Source organism: Spodoptera frugiperda, chromosome 20 (assembly GCF_023101765.2).
Source record: "Spodoptera frugiperda isolate SF20-4 chromosome 20, AGI-APGP_CSIRO_Sfru_2.0, whole genome shotgun sequence".
In the NCBI taxonomy this organism is placed as follows: domain Eukaryota; kingdom Metazoa; phylum Arthropoda; class Insecta; order Lepidoptera; family Noctuidae; genus Spodoptera; species Spodoptera frugiperda.
The window spans coordinates 2,048,764-2,070,344 of NC_064231.1; the positions used below are offsets into that span (position 1 = coordinate 2,048,764).

The 21,581-nt window shown below is 34.0% G+C and overlaps 2 protein-coding genes across 5 annotated transcripts in view; one reads left to right on the forward strand and one right to left on the reverse strand.

Annotated features, from left to right (window-relative positions):
• LOC118262106 (calcyphosin-like protein) overlaps positions 1-16,058 on the reverse strand; it is a 59,504-nt gene extending 43,446 nt beyond the window's left edge. The window contains exon 1 of the mRNA XM_035573228.2: positions 15,920-16,058. Coding sequence (XP_035429121.1) covers positions 15,920-15,992 — 73 coding nt within the window. The 5' untranslated portion in view covers positions 15,993-16,058. The remainder of the gene's footprint in view (positions 1-15,919) is intronic.
• LOC118262105 (protocadherin-like wing polarity protein stan) overlaps positions 1-21,581 on the forward strand; it is a 188,019-nt gene that overhangs the window by 16,074 nt on the left and 150,364 nt on the right. For all 4 annotated transcript variants that reach the window (XR_007706424.1, XR_007706423.1, XM_050701095.1 and 1 more), the window contains exon 2: positions 19,660-19,697. The gene's annotated coding sequence lies outside the window, so the exon portion shown is untranslated. The remainder of the gene's footprint in view (positions 1-19,659; positions 19,698-21,581) is intronic.

Genomic DNA, 21,581 nt, shown 5'->3' on the forward strand with positions numbered 1-21,581 from the left:
AATATACCAAGTTTAATGTTTGTTACTTGATGATGCGTATTGTTTAGAGGCCATTTTGTTTCATATGACCATTAAAATCTCCATACGATTGTCACTGCTAAAAAATTGCAATTGAAGACAAAATTAAATAAGTTTTTAAACTGGTCATTAACACTAACATTAGAACTTAAGACGGGATATTTACCGTGTTTATTAATGTCTATGAGTTTCCGATATTTCGTCACTGTTGCAAGCGCCATGATCACAAATGAACTGTGTTAATAAACATGGTAAATATCCCGTCTTAAGTTCTAATGTTAAAATTAAATAATCTTGAATGTAAATCTAAATAATTTCTCTAATTTTAGACACTACATTTAATTTAACTGAACACGATACCGTAACTTTTCATTTTTTATCAAAGAAAGAAAACACGACATTGTCATTGTTAAGCTGTCAGGTTTTCCCGCCAAAACACAACAACACGCCATGTTTCCAATATGGCGGACCGAGCGAACGGGTCTCTTTACGACTTCCGTGGAAATTATAGTCGTATACATACGTTAAACTTTTATACCGCCCGTGTTAGCTCACATAGGATAATAATAATGTTATTACAACCGAAAAGGCGTATATCACACATGTTTTATTTTACTTAGCTTGTTTTTGTTGGGTTGCGTGACGTATTGTGTGGATGTAATATATGTCTCTTTGTTGTAATGGTTTTAAAAATCGTGTCACTAACTTTCCGTATTTTATTATAACTTTCATGAGATATACTAAATTAATTATTATGTTATCGGCTTACTCACGTACCTAACCGTTTGACGAGGAACTCGACTAGTTTCAAGCCATACTAGAGGCTCATATTCTTGAGCAGCATTCGCAACACACGACGTGGTGATTGTCTAGTCGAGTTCCTCATCAAATAATTAAGTCAGTAAGCTCATAACATAATTAGTAACTTTCCGTATATTTTCTTGAGATTAATATAATTTATGATACAATTTATGTTTGGAAACTATTTCCCTCATGTTCTAGAATCTAGAAGAATAATAATATATTCTATTCAACACAGTAAACCCTAGGCAGTTTGAAACACCCAATAAATATAACGCTGAGGATGCCTTCATCATTATGCTGAACCAGTCAGTCTGTACGTGACTTTATGTCCCGTGTGTCTGTAACCTGTCCATGTGTTTTAATATCATAAATAATTATAATTCTGTTTGCTATATCTCTTGCAGTAATGGATATTTTATAGTAATTTATAATTAGATATTAAACTTTAGCTTTATTACTTTTCCACACTTTCCAGAGATAAAATTTCCCCTAATAATAATTTATATTAAATCTACGTTTAATGCACTTTTCTTTAGGTTTCTAAGAGCAAAAGACATTATATTTTGTAAAAAGTATCATCTATTTTTTAGGTATATCACGTTTAACCTGCACCTAACTTCACTGATAGACAGACTGACGGACGATTGAATTTGAGGTTTCAAAAGGGTTAATTTAGGATTAATTGAAATAAATGCTTTGATTTTGACTTTAACCTCTTGTCTGTTGATATATGAAACACAATAGAAAACACATTCTGTCTCGCGTAGATCTGCGTTCCCGTATACAACAGATTAATATCCAATGCATAACCTACCCAAACACAAAATTCTGCTCCAATATACCCTTCAAAAAAAAGGTAATTTAAAAAACTAAAAAACCCGACTGCGTTTCTTTATAATATGAAAATGAAAAAACCCTAAAACAAGAAAGTCATCGTAAAATTGAAGCAGTCGGGACCCATTCTAGAAAGCCAGCCGTATGTGCCCTCACTAAGTCTTCATATTTAGAATGGGTCCCGACTGCTTCAATTTTACGATGACTTTCTTGTTTTAGGGTTTTTTCATTTTCATATTATAAAGTAACGCAGTCGGGTTTTTTAGTTTTTTAAATTACCTTTTTTATTTTATTTTCTTTTAGTTTTATTATTTTAATATTTTGATATATCTAGTGTCACTCTTACAATGAATACGAAGCAAACGACCCCTATTAAGCTGAAATCCATCGAGTCATTCAGGCTAGAAAGTGAGCAATATTCGAATTTGGCGCCAAAAATCCGCCATTTTGTTTTTTTTTTATTATTTTGATATATCTAGTGTTATTCTCGCAGTAAATACGAATCTAACGACCCCTATCAAGCTGAAATCCATCGAGTCGTTCAGGCTAGAGAGTGAACAATATTCGAATTTGGCGCCAAAAATCCGCCATTTTGTTTTTTTATTATTTTAATATATCCAGTGTCACTCTCACAGTAAATACGAATCTAACGACACCTCTCAAGCCAAAATCCATCAAGCCGTTTAGGCTGCAGAGCGTGCCAAACAATTATACATACATACATACATACATACATATATATACATACTCTCGAAAAACATAACCCTCCTTCTGGCGCAGTCGGGTAAAAACTACCAAGAAATTCCCTATTAATACATGTTTTTCCACCAGACTACCGACTGCAGCCAACGAAAAGATTAGGTTGACTCATAAAGTTGTGTTAACAAGTTATCGTCGGCGAAACAGATCGATTGTATGATTCATTCACTGAGCTCCCTCTTGCCAACTTTCGTTTTGTGGTACAAGATATAAGCGTTTTAGTAGAAAAAAATACTAACTAGTTTCTCCTGCGTGATTTCATCTGCTGCTAGGTTTCTATTAATCGTATTGTGAGGTTTTATAGTCTATAGTCTTCCTTGATAAGTGGACCATCCAACACAAAAATTATTATTCAATTCGAACCAGCAGTTTGGAAGATTAACGCGTTTAAACAAACTCTTTAGCTGTATATAGCCTTCCTTGATAAATAAACTATCCAGCACAAAACTAGGTATCTAATTCGAACCAGCAATTTTGAAGATTAACGCGTTCCAAAAAACAAACAATTTCTTCATCTGTAGATATTTACAGTTATAAAAATAAAACATTATCACCTTTTTAACAGTCCTTTCTCTTAGTGACACGGGGATTAATTAGACACTCTTATCTTCTATTAATCACTTTGATGGATTGTGGACAAGTTTCACCACATTTTTAAAAGGTTAATGTGTCGGGTTTATCTCATTTTTATGACTATTTTACCACTCGTCGCTAGAAACAAAATAAGAAGAGTTACTACTTGCTTCAACTTCTTTGTGTAATTAGAAATACAGTTATGTAGAAACAGCAAACGTTTTGTATCACATGTCCTATAAAAAGTAAGCAATTACATATTTTTAGAGCATTTCGAAATTTTGAATAGTTACTACCTACCTGACTAACATGGAATGTTGTATTGTGCCTAAAGTGTAAGGTGTATGGTAGGTATAATCATGTCTTGTTACATAGTACTTACTTACACAGAAAATCAAAACGCCAGAGGGAACAAACACGAGGATTGAATATAAAACTGTGGATTAAAATGTTAGGCTATGTTTTTCAACCACACACGAAACGAATTAATTGCAAGCATAGCGGATAAACACATTTGTCAGTGGCTGTCCGATTTTATTACTCTTGCAAGTACCGGCTCGTATTATGGATGGCATGGCCAATGTTTGCCAAATAATTAACTAGTGCGGTCAATGTATTGTGGTTGTGGAAGATTTCTTTTTATATTTTATTTTACATATCTATTTTCTTACTTTTCTAACAGAGATGTGCTATGCTACGAAGATATATACCTAACTGTTAAGCTGTGAAATTTAGTTACCATTTCCACTGATACTAAGATAGGTATGTAGCTGTTCTAGGAAGATACGCAGCTCGAGTATGCGATCTATTGATTTTAGGGAAGCCATCGCCATCGCCATAGCATGCATCTTTCCATATAAAAACATAGCTTAGCTACATTGCTAAGCTACATAGTTAACTGAGTAGGTACAAATGAATATAATTGGAACATCTCTAGTAGAAAAGCACCCGGTGCTTGTTTTTCTTATACAGCAAAATTGATGATAACCCATCGATGAATAAATAAAGAACTGGTTTGAAACTTACACTAAATAGATACAATACAAATAAACATTTAATACATAATCAGTTTGCGTTTATTATTCAACACACTCCAAACTGAGTTTTATGGTTGAATGCGTAGGTAGCAGTAGGCTATATCAATATATTTCACTGGATATGGCACTACTACGCATGAGTTTAAAGAGCAAGACTATTGCCTTACATGTGGCTATACATACAAATGGTCATTTGATACTCAATACTCAATACTCAATACTTTATTGCATGCCATAATGTGTACATAAAAACAGTTGGTATGTTAAACATAGAATCAATTATGGACCCTGTCGGGCACAGCAAAGTGGATTTTTACAATTTATTTAATTACATTTTATTAGGAGAGAGGATGAAGGCGCTTCTTTAAATTAATAGTAAATATTACAACATTCTCTTCTTTTACAATCAATATACCTATAATATTACGTCATCAGCTTATGACAATCCACTACTGTACTATAGACCTCTTTTATATGAGAAGGCTTGACATCCTCACGCTCATCAGGCGTGTTCGAGAACGCAAGAGATTCAAGTTCATCAGAGAGCGCTGACAGCAGCCAGCAGCAGCAAGAAAAGTGGTGGTAACATTAAATAAATTCTACTTTAATTTATATTAATAACCGACTTCAAAAAAGAAGGAGGTTTTCCGTTTGAATCTGTTTCACGGACAAAGTGATTTTATGTGGTGTTCATAGAGGTGTTTGTTAAACTTAGTAACAGAGTTTCTCATATATTAACCGACTTCCAAAAGGGGAGGTTAGCGTCGGCTTTTTTAAACGTAGTTTACTGAAAATTATTACAAATTCAACTCAATACACTTAGTCATACCTTCACCTTCATCCCTTGAAAATGTACTAAAGTTACATCCTAATTCTCCTTCCTTATCCCTCATTTCCCTCGGGAAATCTATCTTGATATAGGAACCAGGTGCCAAGTGACCGATCTCTGCATTATGTTCAGGATATTACCAACTCAAGCATGACGTGGATGGAAAGCTAAAATGTCACCGACATTTTCTTTTATGATCAGCTATCTGTGTAAAATTATCTTCATAATATGGGAGTTTTTATTCCCTGTAGGGTAAAAAGTGCACTTAAGAAGTGAAGTGCGAACTATTCACTAGTTATGTTATTTAGTTCTCTTTTACCAGAAGGTAATCTTAGTAATGAATGCTTGTTCCTTCTTTGGGCTAGAAGTGAATTATTTATTTATTTACAAATTCACAAATATTAATATATGTTATACATTACCGCTTACGCCATTACGTTATACAACCAATCTTGTTAAACAAAAAGAAGAAATTAAATAAAAAAACTATACAAATTATGATGTAATTATCGTACACTGGACACAATTCCAACCACCGTATCATGATAGAGAATTTCTAAACTTGAAAGCCCCAATAATACTTTGTCAAACTCGGTAATCGGACTCGAAACCCCCTTACTTACTTACTTACTTGCTATTTCTTACGACCACTCGACCAACGAGGGGGTTGGAGCAAATAAAAGTCGCCGTAAATTAACGCGGTGGTCAGACAAATAGCATTTTCTAGCAAATAATGTTCTTGTAATTTCATTTAAACAATGTAGGCCCAAGCTATCTGGATTATTTAGGCGCTGCCGCTGATCTGTGACTTTGATTACAGAAGTTATTGCTATAAGTTCACTAATTTACTAGGCTCAGTTGTCTACGGCCTTAATTCTTGTTGTTAAAAAAGTAGTCTAATAAATATCCTGCTTTATTTGTATATATGCATAGTTATTAACAAAAATATCGCGGTTTACTCACCTACGTTAATGTAGAAAAGCTCTACTAGTTTCGAGTGACAGAGGGACTCTACATCACGAGCAGCGTACGCAGACGCGGTATTTTTAGTTAATTTAGTATGTCTCACGATAGTTATTATAAAAATCTTATGCATAGCTGCATTTAAACCTTATTTTCCTAGCTTAGTCAGCAATGCAACTCTGTAATCAATAACTAAACTAAACACACAGCCAATAACACTTTATGCACGCTGCACCTTCAGAATAGATCGCTATAAAAATATCTACCAGTACGTAACAGGCCCTTAGGGTACAATTTATCAAAATTGAAAAATCAACAATACTGGCGATGGCGACGCCCTGTCACACACATATGGTCCCTCCCCACTTCTTCCATATTTTATGATATTCCTCGCATAGCCGACCATTCCATGTACGTTGGATTATGATGCTTTTTCATACGAGTGTAGCGTTGTGGAATTAATTGTGTACTTATTTGTAGAAAAGTTAAGTTAGAAGTTTTTAAACTGACATGGTCACTAACACTATCATTAGAACTTGAGACGGGATATTTACCATGTTTATTTATGTCTATGAAATCATGATGATGATGGCGCTTGCAACAGCGCCGAAATATCAGAAACTCATAGACATAAATAAACATGGTAAATATCCCGTCTAAAATTAAATTACATAATAACAAAATGATGAATTTGATCATAGTTGCCAGATCATTTAAAAAAATCCATCAGAAGGTAATCTGGAAGAAATCACCGTGTGTGATAAGATGCCGCCCATTGTAACTACTCAAATTATTCTTTTTTGTATTCTTTTTCTTTCTTTTTTATTAATGGTGTACAATAAAGATTAATTTATCAATATTATTATCTTTTTCATACGTGCTCCAGCCTAGGTGTCGTGTGAAAGCACTGAAAATGTAATTAGTTCTTATTGGGGTCACGTTCTGGGTCCAATAATCGATTGAATTGTACATCAATGAAGGTCGTAACAAAATATTGTGCAGATATTTTTTTATAGTGAGTACTTTGTTATTCGACTTCTTTGTGGGGTGGTAAATGATTCAGTATCTTCTCCTGCCTTGGGTAAGGCGAGGAGTGTCAGACTCATAATGACTATGTAATTGCTAAAGGTAAGGGTATATTATCTTGGGTTGGATAATCTGGTTGAGACATTTTGTTTTCGGTTATTATTGTGTTGCCTGAATCTTCTTTTTTTAATTGTGTTCCCACACAGATTTGCTTCTGCGGAGGAATCGAACACGCAAAACTCTGAACCACATCTGGTTGCCCAGCCACTGGATCAAATTATTGCGTACGTTCAAATCACCTATTTTTTGTAACGTCTGATGTGCGATTCACACTAACAAATTCAAGTAATAATAAAAATATAAATTAATATAATTAGTTGAATTAAAAAAATTAAAACAAATGATTAAACTTTGATTAAATTAGAAGATATTTTAAAATTCTTAATTAGATTTAACGTCTAGTTCAAATGACGTGATTCGTCGAAGTAATTTTAATTAATAGCTCTAGGTAGACACATAAATACAAGTTAGTCCCGATTTAACCTTCTTGAAAGCAGTTGTTTGAGTTGCTAAACAAATTAGGAGTAAGTTTTTCAACCAAACAAGCGTCGATTAGGCGTAGAGGTGGACAAATACCCGGTAAGTTGCTGATCCAGGTATACTTACATAATGTAATTAACATAGGTATAGGTAGCAAATAAGTATAAAAATAAACAGGTTTTTGGGGGGGGGGGGAAATTATCCATTGGCTTATCCCGCCTTGGGCAAAACGAGAGGGATTATCAGACTCTTACTTAACAACCACTCCGTTCCTAGGCAGTCCTAAAATAATCCTTAAATAATCATTGAGGGAACTAACTAAGAATAAAAACAACTAAGTCGAATCTGCCCTTATAAATTTAGTTAAAATGCTTACCTATTCCATTAGCATTATTTATTATCTGATATCTTTACTATCTCATCTCCAATTAGATCTTCATCTTACTAAACACCTATTTTGTAATACCACGTACTAAGACAGGCAATAAAATCCCCCTACAACACACAAATAGCGAAACACTCCGAATAAAATATTCATCTCGATATTTTATAGTTTAAGGGGTGTGAGACCCCTGAAGCAGGGATATTCCATTTGTAAATTGATTTCAAAATTAAAACGATCACCTTAGGGACCGTCTGCACATTTTGATTAATTTAAATGTTTTTCTATAGATGTAGGTACTTAAGGTAAATTGATACGGGAGTACAGGTAAGCACAGAATAGAGACGACGAAAAAAAAACGCTTTAACATGTAAACTATTAAAGCATATAAATAGTTGAAGAAAGGCTACCTACCTAAATGTTTATTACCTAGTAAAATGCCTAAAAAGGGTGCTTTTCCACCAGAGATGTGCTATGTAGCTACGCTACGAAGATGTAAACCGTTTCCGCTAACCGTTTCACGCACACATAGCACGCATCCAAAACACGCATTTTCCATACTTATATTTAAGTCTGTTTACTAAACTTTATTATTTGTCCAAGATAATTTCGTTTGTCTCTAATTTTATTTATATTCCGGTTTGTTAAAACAATTAATGGTAATTGTATCTAGTCTGGGCATCTGATCCTACGTAGTTACCTTACTAACTATACTCTGCAGTTATAATACATTTCAATAAATGTTATTTAATATCTAAATGTGTTGCATGTAAGTCATACATCAACGTTTGTATAGCCATAATCGTAAAATACATTGTTTATAGGGCGCCTGTACCGCGTGCGTGACGATTTGAATAAACCACGCTCCATACAGCTTTACTGCTGTTTTTGATGATTTAATTGCACATTTACTATTTTGTCGTAATAGTTGACTTCAATATATTGTACTCAGTTATGATTCTAGGAACTTTACGGTGATGACGTCATTGCGTGATGGGTTGTACTCATCCATCATTGAATGCATTACTATAATGAAAATTTTGATTAATTTAATTGTTGAATGTAACAAATATCAATCAGGTCTTTTACTGTCTAAAGGTAAACCTATAGATTTGTTATCAGTCCCATAATATAATAAAAGGTAAACTAATTATGGGCACGACTCAAGAGTTTGTATGTTAAGAATTATCAATAATACACTCTATCACAACGTCTGAGAGTTGGATTTATAACTTCGTGCCCAACAGTCAAATTAACGATAAATTAATATAATCAACCAACTATGTTCATTTTATATACCTCGCTCTAAATTAAAATGGAGGGTTCAAAAGTTTATCGAATGATTCGGCACAATATTGCGATTATATCAGGCTACTTTGACCCCAGTCAGCGAGACGGATAAATCCCTAGAACATTAGGTTCTCTCCTAATCGCAGCCATTCCCGTTTGGACGCGATTGTCCAACAATGAGTTGTATGGGTGAGCACGATAAAGGGATTAAAATTTATAAAATTTATGGCCAGGGATTACCCACGTGTGAAGGGTTGATCGTGTTCGCATTAGAAATGGATTTGGTTCAGAAACTATGGCATCGTAATTGAATTAAAATTTGAAAGGAATTTAATTAAGTTAAGTTAGATTGGTACTTAATTGTATTGAACCTAGAGGTTCGTGCAAAGGTGGACAAGGCAGGCTTTAACATGCTAAATATTTCAATTTGTTTAGCATAGAACAGATTTGAATTTAATATTCATCTCGCTACAGTTACTCTGAATTTTTACTAACTGGCTAATAAGATAAATATAGACAAACTATATAGGTACCTTTATGTACTGTACAGTAAATCAAAACGAGACACTAAACACATTAACATAAAATAATCAAATAACTACAAAACATACATATACTGTTTTAAATTCAAAGCCCAAAGTAATTTCATAAAGTTTAATAGACTTACATACATTAGTCTAAGCCCGTAGTTCGCAATAATACTTAATTCAGCCTAAACCTAGAAATCTAGACATTGCTCTAATGTATTTTGTAACAATCCCTAAAGGCCGGAAAGGGGTCACGTTCTGTAAAACGAAGTTAGACCAAAACGTGGAATAATTTAAATTTAATGTTGGGTCTTTAGATGACCTCACATTTCGTTATTATTTGATGACCCCTTGAGATGGGTTCTGTCTCTATACCCACTGTCTAGTGTCTACAATGTGGGGTCTAGTAAAAATGTAATGAAGTGTAGGTGTGTCTTCTACTATTTTGTAGTTTTATATGATTGAAATTGAATCTTTGGAGACGAAATTTAATATTTGATTTCGATTTATTTATAAGGTCTATCAAAAAACGAGTTTTTCTTGAATTTCTTAGTAATTTTACCAAGTCTGAAACCTTTTCTAGAATGTCAGTAACTTAGCAAAACTCAAATACCTCGATAGAAGTGCCGTTCCATATGCTTCATTGAATAACAATTTCTTAACTTAATAAACTATTTTATTTTTTAATCTAGCTTCTGCCAGCGACTTCGCCCGTGTTCCTATACGATAAAAAGATATCCTATCATCCAAATTAGCTCATACCCTGTCTGTATATCAAATTTCATCAAAATCCGTTCAGTAGTTTCGGCGTTATTGACGGACAAACATCCAAAACAAACTTTCACATTTATAATACCTACTATAGTGAGATACCTATTTTAGTGTAGTGCTTTGAACGAGTGTCTGGTTAATTTGCGAAGACTCGAACGTGGGCCCTTTGAGGGGTTCCTTGCCTAAAAGACGTCTGGACTGCGTAATTAGTTTAGTTGCACCAAACTAATTCGTTTATGAATTCTACACAACACTGACATGAACTTGTTAAAACATAGTTTTCTAACTAATTTTAATTGTTTTGTAATTAATTCTGCAATGAAACTTAAACTTCTTAAAGTAATTATAACATGTATGAAAAGTTGTACGAATTTTACGAGTACGAATATTTTGAACATTTTTTTAAAAAGCTATCTAGATTTGCTGGTATTGTAATGGAGAACTAAATAAGTACCTATAGTCCCTACTTTCATCGTATTTTTTTTGGCTAGTGAACGAAATATCACAAATAAAAACGATCCTATAAGATTATTTTAATATAATTTTGTATATATACCTCGATGGTGGCAAGAAAGCACACAGCCCACCTGATAGTAGTGATTACCGTGTCCTATGAACGAATATTCATTTAATACGAATTTAATCCATCCTCTCTAACTACAAATCACCTAAGTTAACTTTAATCTAGGATACCTAATACAAGTCCATAAACATTTCTAAGGCTAAAATCCAGATTTACCAGGTTGCAAATTAGTGCCTACGATCCCAGATAATGAGCAGCCGTATTGGGTACCACAAACCAATGAAATAGGGGAAGCTTTAACTTAATTTATAACTACGAAGACTACCTAAGTGCACCTGTTCGAAGCCGGTCCAATAGTTTAAATAGAAAGCGTAACACAACACTTAACTTGTCGATACCAAAATATGAGTCAACAATTTTTTTGAAGTCCGGTTATAAAGCACACCTGTGGTCAAAAATGGGTCTCAAGTTGAAGACATTTCCTTTTTATAAAGTATTTCCTTTCCATATCATGTGAGTTTTTGGTAAGGTCAGTGTAATAAGTGTATTATAACGACAGATCAAATTGAATAGCCAGGTGTAAGTAAGTAAAGTCAGGTATAAGTAAGAACGAGTATATGAACAATTATATTGACCTTTTCTATCGATCAAAGCGTAAAAGACAATAATACTTTCTCAAACTCTTGAGTTAGACCAAAATCCACGTACTTGTCTAACCACAATTAACCAAGTTCAATTAAAATATATACTTCTCTCAATTACCATTTTAAACGAATTCACTTTAATATCTATAGCCCATTTAATAATCAAAACGATACTGCTATCACTTTAAATCGGTCCAGTTTTGTAATTATCTTTGATTTGGGTGCGAATGAAAACAAAAAATGTTTACCTGGAATCTCTTTTAAGATTAATGGCAGCCATTTTTTTGTGAACAGAGGCGAGAAACAAAATGGAGGATTATTCCTGTATTCTGATCACGTAGAGTATCTTGTTAAGTATACTTGTGCTTAAATAAGTTAATACTAAGTTACCCAGAAGTTATATCTACGGAGTATGTTGGTTAATATTCTTTTTTTAGGGATTTCGTACTCTGAAGATACTTTGCTTGTTAACGTTGTTAAGATTATATTGTCTGTGTGTGTATATGTACTCATAAGTAGGTATATATTTTAATGAGTTAATAAATCTATATTCTATATTCTCAAAAATATTTGGGTAAGCAGTAAGGTACTTGTGGGTAACTAGGCTATTTAAAATCAGGATATAAAGGTGAACGATATATAAACGATTCTTAGTACTTTAAGTAGAGCAACCATTCTCCATATAAATATTAAGAACGCAATTGAAATTGAATAAAGGCAGCAATAAAATCTTAGTATAATAGGTCCAAGAAAGCTAAATAAACATATTTATTTTATTATCTTGCAATAGAAACCAGATCTCAGAACTTAATCTACGATAACAGCTCTTATTGCACCTGTAATAAAGATGTAATTAATGTTAACTTCTCCCACGAAGCCGTAATACAAGCTGACTCCTAATAATAAGTTCATATAACTTATCTGTATCATTTAAACTCATCTCAAATATCTTTATTGCATCTTCCAAGTGCTCTAAAGAACTACCTCGGATGCAGTCCAGCTGCATCGCATCAAAGTCAATATATTATTACGTGTGCACCTAAAAAATCATCTTTTATTTTCTACCCAATAATTACAAGAGAATGTGAGGCCGGACGCGCCGTCTGCTTTATGAAAAAGAAACGTAAAATTAAAGTGGTAAGGTAAAAAATGAATTGTATTAGTTGAATCAATTATAAGACCATCTTCGAGAGGCAGATAAACTGGTTCTGGAGCCTGACGATGGATTGGACTAGCTGCTTCTTGGACTAGTTTTTTTGAACGAAATATTTTTCATTAATTACTTTCTGTATTCCCTTGAGACAGATTAAAAGGGATCTTTTAGATTATTGTTTATTTTTTGTAGTCACTTTGAAGGTAACGAAGTACTTAGTACAATTAACGAAATAAGTACCTAGTAGAAGATGAAATAAAGTATATATTTGATAAACGACAAATTCAGTGAATGATGAATGTAGACTATTACAGATATATGAAGAACATACTGCATACAAAGTTTTTTTTATAACCTAACTTGATAACTACAGCATGAGTAAAATTCAATTCAAACTACGTACCTACGCTACGTACGGTAGCAAATTACACTTTTTGGTGTTGAACGAAGTTTCGCATTAAAACGGGACTCGTAAAGCTTGTGGGTCTGCCGTGAAACAAATTTATTTGGCGTTAGACCTACAGACTTTTTATGGCGTAGAGCCGGGGGCGAAAACAACCCTTTTCACTGTAACGAACTTGTGCATTGAAGAATTGGTATTAGGGTGGGGGAAAATATTTCTCTATCAAAGCCTATGGTGTTCGATTGTTTGTAAATAAAAAGTGAATGTTTACTGTTACCTCGTCCTTTTCTCTGTAACCTTAGTGCGAGTTTGCTTTACGTTGAATGAAAGCGAAATGAGAGCGCGTTCGGTGCTCTGATTGGCCGGTGTGAATGAACCAACCAATCAGAGCTACGAGCAAGCTCACGTTTCTGTCTCTTTAAACGTAAAACAAACTCGTACTTAGCTCTCGGAAGTTTTTATGAACGATAAAGTGTATATTGATGGTATTGTCCGTAGTCTGTCTGATAAGAAGTGAAAATGAGCTCAGTTTAAACAAAGTTAAAAATAATACTGTTAAGTCTACAATTTTTAAGTACTTAACTCTATGAAAACCTGTCAGTTTACACTTACCAAAGTATAATGAAAAATTATACTGAATAAAACTATGTTTTCATTTGGGAGCTACTCATAAACAATATTCCAGCTAATACATCAGTTTCACTATCAAATCCCATCACTGATTTAAACCGGATATTATTAGTACTTTTATTATGGCCAATACAATTTCACGGTACGCAAGTTCACATAATTATCCACGGTCACCTTTCAATTACTCTGTGTCAAGCCTTGTTTAAAAAAAGCCTTGTTTTGTGTCAATAGTAAACATAGTATACTTTGTTTATTTTATTATATTATCACTACGTTACTTGCAAAAATATATCTATTTCATTTTTGGGTCATGAGCACATCAGCTAAAGAAGTTATCCAAGCCAGACCCATGATTTGGTTGTATTTAAAAGTTATTGTTAATTAGAAATTCTTAGCATTGAATAGAGGTTTGTTTATAATAGGCAAAAATTCAATACGCTTCCTTCTTTATATCACTGATTTTAATTTTGATTTTAGTTTTGACATTGATATATTGATTTTATTTGGAATTTGAATATGATTTCAATTTGGACATTATTTTTAATTTGGTGTGTATTTCTCTCTTGATTTGATTCGTTATTCTCTTATTGATCACTACTTAAATGCATTATATTGATAATACTAGCTGCACAAGCTACTTGACTATATTTATGATTGTATGTATTCATATGTGTATTCTCTGTAAGGACTCCTTATAATAAAATCTATCTAAAATCTTGGAGAGAGAAAATAAAGGCGTATTATCATATATTATACCTATAGCTTCATATATGTGTCTGTTTCTCTACACCACGTCGTACCATCACCGTTAAAATCCACAGAGATTGTTGCGAGAACAAGAATTTAGCAACGAGTCAGCGACATATTGGATTTAACTGAGCAATTCAGAAGTCATTATTTCGTCATTACCAATTGCTACCATCGCATCGCCTACAAATACCGTTAAGCAATTCAGGTTATTTATAAATTGAAGACTACGTAGTATGTGTTCGCGTGTGAAGGTAAAATCATGCTTTTTTACTTATGTGATTGTTTAGAGTTTAACCTGTGATTTTCATGTTTTTGCCTGTACAGTTATTGCTTATAATTGTCGTCAAATGATGATGAATTTTTGTCATTTGTTTTTTGTGATATTTTTCACCACGATTTTTACATAAAATTCTTTCACCACGCTGCAAACAATTGTTGTTTTAAATAAGAATACGAATTATTATCGATCATTTTAGTGCGCCATTTTACATTTGTTTTTTCATCATTTCATCGTAGGCTTATGCCTGCTGACTACACTGTCGTCACAGTACAGTGTCGTCACTTAAAAGCGACTTAACTTACTAAATTGTCCAAAACAAAGAATGCTTCAAAAAACTTTTCGAGTTATCTTTTCTTTTCCAACACATTTCTCTCTCCGTAGACAAATTTACATCGCAACTCTTTTGTTTTAACAAAAAGTACTCTAGGTAAAGTCCTCAGGAAAACGATTCAGTTTCACGACAGAATTTCCCAGTTTATTTATAGACTGCGCGTTCTAGCATCGATCCCTGCCTCTTGGCGGATCCTCACGTGGACTTGTCAGAATAAACTTTACATTTACATTCTACGTCCTACCTATTTAGTTATTTAGCAACTTGAAATCACCTTTGTACCTTAATTCATGAACGTTTTACTCGAATCTAAATTACTGTTTATTTGTTTTACTGTTTGTACTAAACTTCTCTAAACCTAAATTTAGAATTGCCTAGCTTTGCCGAAATGAATTCAGTGGCTTCGCAAAGGTCAGAGTTAAATATTCTAGTAGGCAGAAGTTCTTCCACTTAAAATTTATGTCGGAATGGTCACGTCAGCCCCATGTCGGGAGCTCTATCCAATCAGAACGGTGGCATACCTCAAACGAGATGAACCTTCGCGAAAAGTTTGTTCAGCCGCGTTGAATAATAATATTCTACACAATTTATGGTACTACGGAGGTAATGTGTTATTAAATCACACTTTCTAATATATTTGATTAACATTGAGCTATCTATTTGGACCTCGCGTCGTGGTAAAATATTTCATTGTCAATATTTTTTTTAGTTTGGCGTAACGACCTGTCTATTTATTTTTACTCTTTCCATTTTCACACAAAATCCTTTCTCCATCCAATGTTTTCTTGACAGTAAAAGCACTTGATCCCTTTGTCTCATTCCCATCTACATTATATGTATTGAAACACTCACGGTCGCTGGGGGCCGCGACGCTCCATGCCAACAGTACTCCGACGAACAACACACTAACTGACTGTAACGCCATTTCTGCACTACTTACAGTAATTTAGTCAAACAGGTTTATATAGGGGTGACCGTGGACGCCCACGGTCCATCATTAGCTTCATACGACACGGCCTTGGCAATTGAATAATTGTATCAATGGTCCTATTGAAATCTCTGACATTGTACTACACCGGCAGTGCATGTTTGTCTAGCGTATCTTTTGTTTCTACTGATGTGTAATCATCATGATCATAATCTTCATTCCTGGAAGCTACTGTTTTTGTTTTCCTGTCTAGTTTATTATGTGCTGTTTCACCCTTGGTTCCTTGATAAAATTCAAGGTCATTTGCCGGGATTGTTTTGTTTTTGTTATTTTCTTTTGTATTTTCATGCCTTTCGGTTACTTTCTTTATAATGTTGCCTCTGGTTATTTATTTACTTACTTCTAAGTGAAAAATACTGCCTGGCGAGTTCAAGAACTAAGTTAGATTTCCATTTCTAAAGTCTAGACTCGTAATGGTTAATGTTGATATACTAGGTCCTGTGACATAATATAAATGTCTTTAGTGTTTTTAAAAATGTAAATCCTGAAGACCTTAAAGGACAAGTTACTTGCTTTACCGGACTGAGTAATTATTCCACCTCTTCTCTCAACTTACAAAAATCTTCATCACACATCTTTACAACTTACTTTTAAGGAGATCATTATAAATCATGTTTTGAAGATCTTAGATTAGGAGGTGGCGACCAAAAAGGTTAATCGAATTGATGTCTTGACTGTGTCAATGTCCTCATTATAAATTCTATTCATTGAATAATCTGTTTTGGTTTGCGTCATCGCCAGGTTGTAATTCTCAAGTTCAAGGTGAAGTTTGGTGTAAAACTTTAATCTGTTTTACTAAGGAAATACGGTTGAAGAGTTTATTTGATTTATTTGTTTGATCTCGGACCGATTTGAACAAATATTTTTGTTACCTACTTATCTGTTTCGTCTTGAATGAGGGAGATTGTTCGCTATCTTAAACTATGATATTTAGGAATAGAATACGCTGATAAGTTTGGCACCTTTTGAAAAAGCTATTAAAACTTTTTAAGAAGTATTAAATTATGAATTGTTGCAAAGAAGTATTAAATTATGAACAAAATCTTAATAACATTTTAAATAGTCCAAATACCACGCAATAAACTCTTACTAACTCTTCAAACAAAATCATAATACGATTCATTTCATCACTTATGTTTAGAAATTCTCATTTGCCAAAGCTACCGACACTGCGTCCAACGTCCAACAGTTTATTACCATGTAGTAACGGTTCGTTCCGCGTAAATCGATACAAATGCGTTGCCAACCATCTTTTGTAAGGGGATGTTACCCCTAGACCCCTAAGTGCAAGCCACCCCTAGCACAGTGGTTATAACCGCTTTTTGTGATGCAAAGCGCTTTTTGTATCAGTTTTTTTGAAAATGATTCTGTGTTTTTTGTCAGCATAAGTGTTTGTTTTTGGTGGATGAAAGGCATTTATGATTTTTTGTAGTTTGTTGTACTTTGCAGTTAGGGTATTAAACTATTTATAGGTTTTAATTTAATAAATATTCCATAAAGTTCCATAGAATATTTACTAAGTGTGGGTGAAAAGGACATTTCTTTCTTTTCCTCGGAGAGTAATATACAGAAATAAGATAACAGTTCCTAAAGTTGTACTTGCATTGCAAAATTATTTACATATTAGGTTTTTACATTGTAATTGTATTTTAGAATAATGACCGCAATAAATAGAATTAACGAATATCTCTGTTAATGATATGATATGCAATATTACGTGAAATAACAATGAATTTATTATACAGAATAAAATTACGATACTCCTGGTTCTACCTACTGTGATATTGTTACTACACGAACATTTTCAAAGCAGTATTTAATATATATCCCAAAATATCCAGGCAATACAAATATACACGGTATTTGAAAACAAAATAATTATGTCAGAAATCTATTGTACAACATTTTCAATTAACGAACAGATACAATACCGTGTCTCATTGAAAGTTCTAGAACACAGAATGACAGCGAATTTAAGATGGCTACCATTGAACTTGCGTACCTACCAAAGGTAATATATTTTTGTTTTCTCTCCAGACTACTTTCAGCAGTTAAGCGTAAACTTGGCTCATAATTCTGTCGTACAACGGAAACTCTTTACAAGTTAAACTGGAGGTTTGCAGTGGAGTTCCCGAAGAGTTTTTTTTTCACGTTTTACGACAGGATTCCGGATACCGGGCACCGGGCATGACTCACTGAATGATGTAGGATCTTGTCATGTCGGCAAACATGTTTGGCTCCCGGAATAAGAAAGTATTTGGGATAAAACCTTTTCGGATGCAAAAGTTAAGCTTGGTTTTCCTTTTGTAAGCTTGTGGGTTTAATAGGATTTCAGAATGTAGGTAGTGTTTTATACTGCTTTGTTGGCTAACGGTCTTGTGTGGACTCTCGCTTTCATTGGTTGGCGGGTACACAAAGTTTGTTTATCATAATTATACTAAGTGCCAAATATTATGTACAATCTCATCAAGCTGTTAACGTTTAACAACTCTATGTAGGTATAGGTAAACAGGAAAACACTGTGTAAACACATAAACAACAATTTCACCATGATTAAACTTTTTCAATTTAAAAACACACAACAAAAATAAATCACATCCTACATCTTTTATCACACCTTCGCAAAAAAGTTGCAAACGTTCTAAAAGAGTCGTGGCGGTAATTAAAACTCCGTGGGACATAAATCTCGACTCCCAGCTACTTACAAAGCCAAAGAAAATAGGCTAGAGGACGGGTACAAAAGTTCCCGGGGCGTTAATTTGTCCCAGTGCACCCCTGTACATCGCGCTAATCTCATTAGTGTCCCGCGGGTGCATTCGCTCAAATGGACCCCCTACGTCTGACGATTTTGACAAAAGACATCCGCAACATCTAGTTTGACGACTCAGCCAAGTGAGGCGGTTTCAACCTGTCTAAATGCGATTACGGGGTGGAAGTCACTGGGTGAAATGCGTTTTAATTCATTCGAAGCGAAGTGCGCGCTTGCGGAAAGTTGTTTGAACAAAAATCATTAGAATATGTCTGGGTTGATGACCTTTTCATCGATTTTTTGTAATATGTACCGTGTTAACAAGGACTTCCAATAGATACGTATTTTCAGAAACGATTTGTATATTATTACCTAAGTCCCAAAACTTTAAAAATAACGTTTCTAGGTACTATCTAAAGGAACTTGACGCACACTTCCAAAATTAAATTTTGTAGGGTAGTCGCAGAAAAGCCGAAATAAGTTGTTGTTAAAACTAAAGTTGCGAACTCAATTCCAAGTTGGTAGTCGGGAGTTGCAACTATGATTCAAATTGTACGTTTATATGTATGTGTGTGTAAACTTAAGTTCCTATTCATTATATTGTAAAAGCAACAACTTCCTGCAACCATCAGTTTGTCGGACTCCGTAAAACTTGTAAATACGATTATTGAGTGGCAAGGGGCTGGGACTACTTTTGAATTTTAAACGAGTTTGTCAACGTTTTTCGCAATCTAGGAACTCATGATCGGCAGTTCAGATCACCGATTTACGATCAGTTATTTAAAGCAAATTTCTTTTTATTTTGAATTTTTTGATTGATATTTTTTTTTAATACAAATATTTATTTTGTTACAGGTTTCCTACTTTCCCGTTCGAGTTATATTTCAACAGATGTAAGTTTGTCTAAACAATAAACATCTATACTAATATTATAAAGCTGAAGAGTTTGTTTGATTGTTTGTTTGTTTGTTTGAACGCGCTAATCTCAGGAACTACTGGTCCGATTTAAATAATTCTTTTTGTGTTGGATAGCGCATTTATCGAGGAAGGTTATAGGCTATAAAACATCACGCTACGATCAATAGGAACCGAGCACAGCGGGTAAAACCGCGCGGAAGCAGCTAGTTGTGAATATACCGTTCAATAAAGGAACTATAAATTAAATTGGGAGTCCCACGCTGGGCGCCCATAGCTCCGTAATCGAATGTTCGCGAAGTCTAAAATTAATGTGAATGCGATACCAAACAATTTTGTATTTACAAAGCAATTAATTGTTTGTTATACTTGTGCGGTACAAACATTCGTAGGACGAAGCGTGTAATTTAAAGATATTGATTTTCAATTCCCGATATGTGATACAATAATAACTTTGACATGAATACTACTGTTACTATAATCATTAGAAACACATTAGTTAAAGACACAAAGCCAGATTTTCATCTATTTTTAACACAAGAACAACAATATCACGTCTTTTGTTTCCGAAGGAGTAGGCAAAGGTGCACACAACGGCACGTAATGCCGCTATACATATAATGTACACTAACTTTTCACCATTTTTGTCATAAGTCCGATGTAATAGGATGTAATTGCCATATTTCATTTATTTCATTCCAGACAGATAAATAACAACCTTGGCTAAAATCTATACCTACCTACATACATAATAGTTATATTAACATATAGATCTAAAAATCAAATAGACAATAGATAGTATATAACAATTGTTGGTAAAACGACACTCAACTAGAAGCCTCTACCTGTCCACTCACATAATCCGTTAGTCGCCACTTAGAAGTTCTTAAGAGGATCGGAGGGTCCTCCTACTTTTGTATAAGTAGACCCTCCATTGTCCTCTACCTCTACATGTCTCCAAATCAGTCCATATAATATAGAAACCCAATTGGACCTTAGTCCTTAGTTAACAAACCTATCTAATGGACAGTTATTGATCAGACTTGGACATAATATTGTTCAACGACAGATATTAAAAACTTTGGAGACCCTAAAAGGACCTTATTTAGTTAGGACAGGACCTTCCATAGATACTAATCTAACACATATTGGTAATTCCGTGCATATTTAAACAAATTACCATGTTTATTACTTTATTCTCAGTAGCTACGGCTCGGCGACTCGAGCTCGACCCACGGTGACTCATTCACAATTATTATCGGCCGATGGGTCAGGGGTGAATCCACCCCCAAATCCAAATTAAAATTCCAAACGTGACGTCGAGATATAAATGATCTAAAATTTGAATAGATAATGAATATGTAGATTTTATTAGTAATGTAAAAAATGTAATAAGATTCGTCGTAACGATTTGTGCAGACATGTGCCGTTTTTTATCTGATCGTGCGTGAATCAGGCACGTGGTTGGCACTTTTATTTTATACGTTGTTCGTTCATTCTATGGACGTTGCTGTTTGAATTTGCTTACAAAGGAGTTTTTGTGCTGTTAACGTATTTATTCTGATGTCTGTGACTAAGAATGGTTAACTATAAATAGTATCAATCAATCTTCAAGAATTATTCGCTTGATTTACTTCAAAAATGTTCTATAATTTCAAGTCTAGACATCACGTCATCAGCATTTCCAAGAAACTAACAAAAATCGTGGTTCCAAATCATTAACTACTAAGTATTTTGGTTACTTCAACATAAATATTTAAAACTAATCTAGATCAAACATCGTCTGGTTTCAACGAACGCATAAGTCACACGACATGGCGTGCGGGGGCTCGTGGTAGAGGGGAGAGGGGGGGGGGCAATAT